This window comes from Vigna unguiculata, chromosome 8 (assembly GCF_004118075.2).
Source record: "Vigna unguiculata cultivar IT97K-499-35 chromosome 8, ASM411807v1, whole genome shotgun sequence".
Lineage (NCBI taxonomy): Eukaryota > Viridiplantae > Streptophyta > Magnoliopsida > Fabales > Fabaceae > Vigna > Vigna unguiculata.
Genome location: NC_040286.1, coordinates 27235281 through 27246059, shown reverse-complemented (window position 1 = coordinate 27246059; position 10779 = coordinate 27235281). Strand labels below are relative to the sequence as shown.

The 10779-nt window shown below is 29.4% G+C and overlaps 1 protein-coding gene across 3 annotated transcripts; it reads right to left on the bottom strand.

Annotated features, from left to right (window-relative positions):
* Window positions 1-1766: 1766 nt before the first annotated feature.
* Window positions 1767-6207, bottom strand: LOC114193082 (GATA transcription factor 25). Of its 3 annotated transcripts, XM_028082779.1 has the most exons (8): window positions 5705-6207; window positions 5420-5509; window positions 4863-4996; window positions 3606-3713; window positions 3244-3349; window positions 2403-2462; window positions 2120-2303; window positions 1767-2018 (listed from the first exon to the last, which is right to left on the bottom strand). In XM_028082779.1, the coding sequence occupies exons 1-7, from the start codon at window positions 5996-5998 to the stop codon at window positions 2163-2165; spliced, it is 933 nt and encodes a 310-aa protein (XP_027938580.1). In that variant the 5' UTR covers window positions 5999-6207; the 3' UTR covers window positions 1767-2018; window positions 2120-2162. The 3 variants fall into 3 exon arrangements, 2 of the variants coding, with proteins under 2 accessions (XP_027938580.1, XP_027938579.1); XM_028082778.1 differs by having other exon boundaries at window positions 1887-2303; XR_003606222.1 differs by lacking the exon at window positions 1767-2018 and having other exon boundaries at window positions 2026-2303; window positions 2403-2485.
* Window positions 6208-10779: the final 4572 nt, after the last annotated feature.

Here is a 10779-nt window from a genome sequence, read left to right as displayed (position 1 = left end):
TAAATTATGTATAATTATTAATATACCTTAACATAGTTCAAAATTGTAATAAATGTACTTTTCTTTCTCAGATTTTGCTATACAAATTAGTGCTTCAACATTTAATCTGGACAAGGAAACAAAAATGGTAGAATAGATGTGAAGGCTATAATTATGTCATTAAAAAACAACTCAGTAGAAACTCTGATGGATAAGAATTTAATTTTAAAAGTGTTTATTTACGTCCACAATTTTGCTAAAATATGTTTAGTTTCTAAGAAGTATTATCTCATTCTAAAAAATATGCCGAGTGGAGTGTGATCGTTGTCTTTTATAAAAGGAAATCTCCACTTGATTATTATAGAAATAAAATCACGTGACATATTTTCACAACTAAGGAACTAAAGAAAAATATTTTTCAAGAGATTAAAAACAAACATTATTTGATTTGCAATGATTAAACTATATATAATAAATATGTGAGGTATTAACTTCAAGAATATCTATATAAGAGAGTTTTATTTATCTTAATCTTATTTTTAATTTAGTAGTTATAAAAAGTAATTTGCCATTGCATTAAAAAAATAGGTTTAGTTTTAATTTAGCTTTTATATTTAAAAAAAATCATAATTTGGTTCACAGTAATTTAGTCCCTTAATTTTTAATTATATGTAAATTTATTTATTCGTTTTATTTAGAAAACAGTTAGCTTTCATTAATTAAATCAGTTTGGTTTAATAACTTGGAAATTAAAATTATAAGAAAAATGTAAGACAAATACTTATTTTTTGTGGTGAGAATAATTTTCCTAAATTATCAAATTCTAGCATATTTTCTCTCAATCATTTAGATGAAAAGTGATCAAGAGATTGAAGAAAACATAGAACCTTCCAAACAGGTGTGCAAGTTGTCTCATTATCAAATTTAGGCAGTTTCATTCTACATCTCTATATATTTCTTCTTACACTTTCACATAAAAAAATATTGTTTTTTTTTATTATATAATTTATAGTAAATATATATTAATGACTTCCATATTTCTAAGTAAATGTCTAATTCTATATTAAATTAAAAGAATGGGTTTTTTTATAATTTAAAAGTCAAACATAAATTTTAGATGGTGTAATCTGAAAATCAAAAATGATTTTTCAAATATACAAAAAAGTCATTTTTTATTTTTAAATTATGAAATTCAGAAGTTATTTCATTTGGGATTGCAAAATGTTAAAATGTATAAAATTTTATATGAAAGTGCATGAAGAATCTGCCTCAAATTTAATATAAAATTACTCAAACTAATTAAATTTCATTACATTGGATTGGGCAGGATTTATTATTTTTTCAGCTTTTGCTTTTATTTTTTTCCAGATTTTCACCGTGTGCACCACCTCCAAAACGTTTAAAATACCAACTTTACCCTTTGCCATTTTACATGTGGAAGATGAAGATGTGAACGTGAAAACTTGCAAAATTTATTAAAATAACTAATTGGATTACATACATCTTGAAAAGTATAGTTTGGATGTTTAAAATTGAAGAAAATGCATAAATTGGTTCCTAATCGATGATTAGGTTCAAATAAGTTTCTCGGTAAGAGTTCTAAAAAAAATTATTTATTTAAATATAAAGCTTTTATATATATTCGATATATGGATATGAAAACAACTTTTTCTTGATAAATATAAAATGCCTCATGTAAAAATAAATATTTCAAACACTCATTTACATAAAAAGTTTCAATTAAAGATATACAGGTCTAACAATATTTAATATAGAATAAGTATGGATGACACTTAAAAAGAAATTAATTATGAAACGTTTCTATATTGTTTGAATTACAAATTCTGGAATTAATATATATAAATTATGAGAGAAAATACAATTCCTTAGTCAACTTTTAAGCGTGATAGTGGTGAAGAGCCTTAAAACATAGCCTCCGTCTGTACTAAAAATAATACATTATGGGACTAGTGTTCTTCCCAAGGTGAAAAGAAAAGAGTCCCTGTTTGTGTGTTGCAAAAAGTGAACCCCAAGGTACCCTGTGAACCGAAAATAAACAGGTAAAATTAAAATCCAGGGATCAACGATCCAAGCATGTAAACAAAGTTGTTGCATTGATGGGAGTTTGTTATATCTGTACATTCATTCTATTTGTGAATCTGAAGGGAGGAATTACTATAGAGCTAGTGGAGCATTTTCTGGGACTGGAAAACTTTACGATCAGCTACCAAAGCTGGATTATCATGCTCTGAGTATGCAGCAGCCAGATTGTTTAGCGCAGGGTTGGCGGCAGTCCGACAATCTGAGTCGTTACCATCATCGACCTGCTTATCAGTTATCAGATGCAAGAAAAAGGTAAGGGGATATGTACATATTATTACCATTCCTATTACTATTAGATAATAAATCAATGCATGCCATGCCTGCTCAACTGCTACAAGAGACTGTTCATGATTTCTCTTCGAAAGGTCTCTCAAAGCACCCTGCACAATACCATCGTCAAAAGCTGGAACACCAACAACTATAACCAATCAGCTAAGAGATCATTGCAAATTCAGAATTGACCAATTACTATTCACTCTCATCAACAATATATTTGCAAGATCACGTGCCCTGTGAATCTAGTAGAAGAAAATTTTCAAAATGAGTTCAGAAGAAACTTCAACAAGACTTCCCAAGAATTTAGTATTCCAAACAGTACCACATAACGACCGCACAATACACGATTCCCTCACTTTATTGTGAAACTCCAGATATTGTATCCCCATTGTCAAATCGACAATGCAGCTGGGAGAGGAAACAGAATCAAGCACCAAAAGGCACAAGCTTGAGGCCATATGCATTTCACGTCATATACAGTTTGGTTAATGGATTACATATGTAGCTACAGTACACACTAGAACATCTATAACATCTATAACAGACAAACAGACATTGCTCTTAAATATATTCATACAGATAAAACTGAAAACACTTCAATATGAACATTAAAGCTGCAATAAATTTTAAAAATCTTACTGCATATACAGAAAAAAAAAAAAAAAAAACACAAAATTGTAGGTTTTATAGATCAACCCCTTCCAAATTCCAAATAAAAATGGAATAAATGAAGAGGCTATGCTTGAGAATGCATATGTTGGTCATTACTCGGCAGCCATTCATATAAATTTCTTTAGTTAAAAGAATATATACATCTAGACATTAATTCAAACTTGTATATAATTTTTCCCCCAAAAACAAAAGCAGTATGATGAAAATACCTACCCTATTTGCCCAAAAAAGGCCACAAGCATTGCAAAGTGACCTTGGACCAGACGGCCCTCGCCGCATCATTGGGGTGGATTTTGAACTCGTGCCACAATGTGTGCATCTGTAGACACATGCAACAAAAAAGGAAGTGATAAAAAATCTAGTTAGAAAGTTCCACTAAGGGAAATTAGCTTCATCTAGTAATAACTTCTTAATACAAGTCTCTAATAATGTGAATTATATAATTGTGTTAAATGAGCCCTAAGCTAGAATAGATAGCAATTAAACAAGCAACACTACAAACTAACAATAAGTCACAATTTCAGAAAGCGACAAATTGTAGGGCTAAAAGAAAAAATAATTAACACAAAACTCACGAGGTTTCTGATTGACTATCATCCTGTCCTGAATCTTGATCTGTACCATAACTATTAGCTCCATCTTGTTTCTTAGAAGAAGTGAATTGCCCCTTATTACGGTGCATTCTACATTTATTCATCAAGTAAGTATAAAATAGGCACGGAAACAACTAACATATAACAGTTAAAAAAAGATGAGTGACAACTAAAAGGGGAAACGTACAATGTTGAAAAATTACAGAGATTATAAAAGATTCATTTTCCATGCATACAGAAGCAATAACAAGTCCAAGAAAAGCTCACACTAAGTTAATATGCTGTTACATTATACATTCTATTAAAAAATTCTTGGTGAACTAAAACTTTGCGAGTAGAGAAGGAAGGCAGTTTCTTGTTAACCGAAATAAGTCTATGGGTCAATATTTTTCTCATAACAATAGGAACACAAGTTTAAGAAGAAAATATATCATCCAAATTTTAAAATCTCGGCATCAAAATCAGTCACTTACAAAAGATACCATGGAGTAGCTTTGGAAATCTTGCATTAAATATAAAGCAAGCTTCATTTATAATTAAAAAAAAAAGGGGGCTTAAAAAAAATCATATTATTACAGTTAACAAAGTTTAAATTACACTCTGAGATTGCAAAAGTTTATTAGACATCAGCTTACATTAATAACTAGCCATAGCTTAACAAGATTAGACATTAAATTCAAATCCAGTGCCACAATCAGAAAGGACAGGATTCTGTATAGTTGGTTTTCAAAGTTACCAAGTTAAATTTCCCCTCAACACATGATGGCAGAGAGTCAATTGGATATTACTACCCACTCAATATAATGTATGTAACAAAATATTATATGTCAGTTCAAACTTCAAAACTAGATGGCAGTTTAAAAGCACATATTTCTGCACTAGAACAGTTTATATGGCTGGGCTCTAGCCGTAGCTTCACCAATTCCCAGCGAGTTAAACACAAGTCCATGTAAAATGACGCTAGAAGCCAACACAATATTTTGTAAAATAAAGTCCAAAATCCAGTACGCTATCGTATCAATTATTTAGCATACTTCCCAATTATATTATATTTACTACTTGTAAATTATTTGATTTGAAGCAACATAGCATACTCTCTCAATTATCCTCACTATGGATTTGTCATACGCAAAGCATCAACTTTTATACCCAGGTTCTAAACAATTATGTACTTGTTCATACAGTTCAATCTAATACTCGCAAGTTCTATTGCACACCACAGAGTGCTAATTATCAAACCTGAGCGCAACTTCTTGCCGTACACCATATCTCACTTTTTTATCAAAACATCGCTCTTTCCTCTTCTTCCTGAACCTATCTAACGACGCAGCTCGCTGTGGTAGACTACATCTTGCAGGATATTCCATTGAACCCTGCAGGAGAACGAAAAAATGTTTAAAATACTACCCAGCAATGACAACGTCAACATTAACGAAATTCAATTATGACTACCCACACATCACTTTATCATTGACTAAGTAACCTTGCAACAATAATCTCCTGATATCAGTACATCTACCACCAATGACGAAATATTAACAAATTTTGTCAACCAATGATAGGTCAGCCCACTACATAACTTTAAGTTGATTACCACCGAACATCAAAGTTACTATTTAGTATTTACTACCTGACTTTGGTTAATGAATATACAAATCACAATGTCTCACTTTATCAATATCTGGTGGGACAAAGTACTATCCATCAGGTGATATTACCAATATATAAATTGTAAAGCCATGCAAGTGCAAGTGTGTGTGAATAACATATAATATTCTTCTATTATCAGAAAATACCCTCTGATTCTGTTGAGGCACCACATCCACACATGGCGAACCACTCGAAGACAGTTCACATCCACCCAACAGTAACAACACCGCTTGAACCTGGCACGTGAAGCCAAATACAGATTAAATTTATCAAAGTAATAAAATAAAGAAACTCACGCCCTGTTCATCAATTCAATGAATTACCAAAAACCACAAAAATAAAACGGAAATCATTCAATCGCAACGCCGAATCAACGAAGAACTGAAGAAAAAAGGGAAAATAAATACGGACGAGAAAGGGGGAAATTGCACCTTATCAGGCGTAACAGCATCGAAGACGTAAACTTGGCCACGAAACGACAGCGTAAGCTGACTAGACTCTTCGGGCCCTCCACCGCCGGAGACGTAGACCGCATCGGAAGTGACATCCTCGACGACGACCATGGCACCGGCAGCACCGTCTTCGAGCGCGTGAGGTTCGTAGTGAATGTGGTGGTGGGCGTCGAGGGCGGGGTCTGGGCCGGAGCCGTCGCCGCTTTCGGCGGCGGAGATCTGCGGAGGCATGTTCAGTGGCTGGGAGTGTCCGTACATTGCTGGTGGCTCCATTGTAGGGCCCGGGAATCGCAGTGCATTACAGGGAGAATTGAACGGGAGTTGGAAACCCTAACCTATTGAGATTTTGAATTTGATTCCGATTTGGGAGTGTGTTTGAGAGAGAGAGAGTGTGTGTCTGTGTAAAGGAATGAAGGAATGGAGGGAGTGAAGGTGGAAGAGAAGAACAAGACAGGAATTGATTCAGAAAAAGGAGAATGAAAAAGCGACCATGTCAATGCTCATATTTACGAGGCTTCCCCACTTCAGCCCAGGCCCAATACGCATGCCGCATGCCACATGCCCCCATGAAATTTCAACTTTTCAATAACCAACTTCATTTAATAATAACTAGCGTAACACAGGCGCGATATTTTTTAAAATGCGTGATATTATATTAGTAGGTGATAATATTATAATATTATTAAGTTAATATATATTTTAAAATTATATTTATTAAAAATAAAGTAAAATATATCAAAACAGATAAAAGAATAACCATTGATAAATAAAGAAGAAGAGAAGAAACAGAGACATCTGATTTTATAAAAAGTTTATAAAAGTAACGGTCAATTTTTTAAAATTTAATAAATTGTTATATTTAAAGGGTAAAATCGGTATTTTGAAAAGTGGACACAAAAAGGGGAATCCCCTTTATATATTGTTATAGATAATTATCGTTCAATTTTTTTAATTTTTACAAAAATTTGAATTAAAACCAATAAAAATATATAATTAATTTTAAAATAATTATTAAATTTAATTAGAAAAATAAAATATCTATATATTATAAAGAAGATTTTTTCTTTCATCTTCACATTTTATAATATCAATTATATCCTTTATAATATAATTATTTATTAAATTTTTTAAAATTAATAATTACTTTTATCTATTTTTTATAAAATTATTTATCTTTCTTTTTATTCATTAATAATTAATTTCTCTATTCATTTTATTTTATTTTTAATAAATATAAATTTATTTTATATATTAACTATTATTTATATTTAAAAAATACAGTCGTTAGTATATATATAAAAGAGATTTTTAAAATATGTTTAAAATAAAAATTACGAAAAGATTGTTAGAATAACATAAATTATTTATAAAATAATTAATTTTTAAAATAATAATTAAAAATAAAAGTAAAAAATATAAAATGTAAAGAATATATTATTATATATTGTCATAGATAATTATAGTAATAATAATAATACGATAAACTTTGAAAAAACCCAACGTTATTTAATTATTTATTTACTCGTATTCAATATACCATTTTCACCTTAACCATATCCTCTCTCATCATTCATTATTCACAAACAATTATATCAACTAAATTACTTATAATTAAATTCCTGTGTAACATTAGTTTTAACACGCAAACTAAGTTAAACTGTTTTTATTTGCTTAATTGTTTCTGTTATATTCCTTTCATTTGTGTGTTTTCTAAATAACCTTAGTCCATTTTCTTTAGCGGCTTACTGATCAATTTTACTTTTTCAAACCATCCCAAACTATTAACCGTGATGAGAACAAAATAATAATATCAGTGAAATAATAAAGATAATAATTGAAATAATAATGAAAATAATAAAATGATTATTGGATAATTTAAAATAACTAACTTTCCTAATTATAATTACTTTTTGTCGGAAGTAATGAATAACATCATAAATGATTTTTAGCGTACATAATGTGGTCACTAGGTAAATACGATACATATATCAATCAATATTGGTCAAAATAACTATCATTATCTAATGCTTTTAATATTTGAACTAAATAATATTTTATGAACAAGAATTGTAAAACTCTAGAATAACTTAGGGTTGTACAATGTTTATTGGTTTAAATTAAGTGTTAGAACTATAATTAAATTGGAACTTAGCTTAGTAGTTTAGTAATCTAGTCTAGCACTAGTGAATAGAATTGGTAGTGAATCTTAGTCTAGGTAGTACAAGTTAAACATAGTTTTAGAGTTTAGAACTTAGAATAAGTTTTTCTTTAGGTTCAGGGTTTTAGAATTTAAATTAGTAGTTAGAAATTAGAGTTAGCTTAGATGACTTAAAATAAAGGTTAAATTATTTTAAAAGTATCTTTTTGTAACGAAATCTCGTAAATTCTCTTATTTTTATTTAACTCAATTGGGTTTTTATTTTGAAAATTTTGTTGCAATTAGGTTATTCCGTTAGTAGTACTCTAACTGTGTTAACTATGTGTCACATGTCAGCGCGTAATTTTTTTTTGTTTTTTTTATTTTTTTATTTCCTTTTAATTTTTTAATTTTTAATTTTTTTCAATAACTTTTTTTAACAAAAATAAAAATTGTCACCTGTTAATCTAACATTGTGCCACGCGACAGAGACACTGTGATGTGGTGTGATAGTGCACATGTTACTATTGGATGTGAAAAGTCTTAATGCAGTTTCTCTATTTGTTATTTTATCTCAATTTGGTATCAATTTTTTTAAAACTGAATAAATTTCATCCTATAACAAATTTAATTTTTATATAAATTTTACAATAGTATGTTTATTATAATTGATATTTTAACAAAATTAAGTTTATTTAAATATATATTTTGCATTGAATTTTATTTAAATTTTGTTTTAAATATTTATATATCTATAATTTATAAATAAATGTTAGAGTTACTTTAAAAATAAAAACTTTAAAAATTAAAATATAAAATTTTAAAACAATTTAAAATAAATATATTTATTTAAAAGTTTACAATTCAATTTATAAAGTTGTTATGTTTAAACAAACTCTCACATTTGTTTATAAAGCATTGATATATAAATATTTGAAATAATATTTAAATAAAGTTCAATGCAAAATATACATTTAAATAAACTTAATTTTGTTAAAAATATCAATTATTATAAAAATACCATTGTAAAATTTATATAAAAATTAAATTTGATATAGGTATGAAATTGATTCAATTATAAAAAAATTAGGACCAAATTGAGACAAAATAACAAATAAATAGACTCCATCAAGACTTTTCACATCCAATAATGACATATGGTACTGTCATTATCACGTCACATTGTCTCTGCCACATGGCACAATGTCAGATTGACATGTGATTGACACGTGACAATTTTTATTAAATTATTAAAAACAATTAAAAATTTTAAAAAAAATTAGAAGAAATCCACGTGCCGACACGTGGGACATAGTTAACATGGGACATAGTTAACATTGTTAGAGTATTACTAACAAAAAAAACTTAATTACAACAAATTTTCCAAAATAGGGATTCAATTGAGTCAAATAAAAATAAAGGGAATTACTTGAGACTTCGTTACAAAAATGGGACCTCTGAAATGATTTAACCTAAAATAAAATTATGGTTATCTTATGTTTCTAGTTCATAGTTGTCTAGTTAACCAGCTAGCTAGCTATTTTATGTAACTTGATTTGGTGCAGCAAAAGTAAACCAAGGACAGTTAAATGGAGTTGTTCGAGGACTGATCAAGAGAAAAGAAATGCAAAAATCATCAGTGGAAACCGGGCGTGACTAGCTTTGGGCAAACAAACAAAAAATTGAAATGTTGAATTTAGGTCGACTTTTTGCTATTCAACTCCTAACTTTGTACCAAGTTGTTGGAGACTTCAAGAAACATTGAAATACACTTGTTGGGAGCTAGAGAACCTTGGAAAGAGGACTAGAAGTTGACTTAATCAAGCATCTTAGTTTACACCTTTTTATTAATTAGTTTAGTTAGTTTAGCATAGTTTAGTATTTTTTTTTTTTAGAGAAGTAATTTACTAACTTGTTGTGTAGTTCAACAACTCTAATATAGTGAATTAAAGGTGATTAGAGGTTGATCAAGAGAAAATCCAACAAGGGTACAAATTTGAACCAGCTCTCAGAGGGGTTAAAGATGCATAGTTGACCCAAAGGTTGACTTTTCAAGTAAAAACTCTAAATCAAGCTTTGGCTGATGGAAATAAAAAACATCACTTGTTTGAACATGTTGGAAACTTAAGAGATGATTGGAGAGCTAATGAAAGGGTTGTTGCACTTAATCAAGGTTGACTTTACCATGTTTGGTGACTACACTAGGTAGTTAAGATATGTTTTCTAGTTATAGAAGTAGAATAGTTAACTATAGCAGTTAGTTAATTGTAGAGAGTGGAAGCATTGTATATAGGTGAGTGGAGAAGCATAAACATTACCTACCACTTACATACTACACATTCTGCAGAAGAAAAAAAAAACATTTTCCTCTCATTTTTCTATCCATTTTTCTCTCATTTTTGGCTTGGAGCTCAAGGACCTAAGTGAAATAGTCTCAAGAACTCCAAAGATTGTGTTCTATGTTCGGTATTATGTTTCAATACATTATTTTCTTCAGTTTCCACCATTTAATTTCTCTTTTCCTTGTTCATTGTGTACATTTACCATGTTTTCGCGTTGTATTTTCAGTTTTCATTCAAGTTCTTTTTATTCTTGTGAATTGATCAATTTTTCTTCCATATCTTACTAGGTTTTGGTATGGGTTCATGCCATTAGCCTAGTGTGTCCAAAAGACAAAAAAAACAAGGTTTTAGTGTTAAACCTAGCTATTGGAAGCAAAGTTGTGATAGAAATAAGTTTAAGTGTTCGTGATTTTGTATCACTATAATTTTCAATTCCTTGAGTAAATTCCATGTGCTATGAGTTGTAAACATTTTTGTTTTAGTTCGATTGAATGTTTTGAACAAGTTGCATCTAATTTTCGAGTTAAACTCAGAAAACTGAAAAACGTACATTGACAATTATGTTTGTTATTTTT

Bases quoted from the DNA above. Each gene is read 5' to 3' on its own strand.
- LOC114193082 (XM_028082779.1), bottom strand. From the start codon at position 5,998: ATGGAGCCACCAGCAATGTACGGACACTCCCAGCCACTGAACATGCCT. The intron at 4,997-5,419 runs GTATTTTCTGAT...GTTCTCCTGCAG, and splicing joins TGCCTCAACAGAATCAGAGG to GGTTCAATGGAATATCCTGC. The intron at 3,350-3,605 runs GTGAGTTTTGTG...ATGTGTCTACAG, and splicing joins GATAGTCAATCAGAAACCTC to ATGCACACATTGTGGCACGA.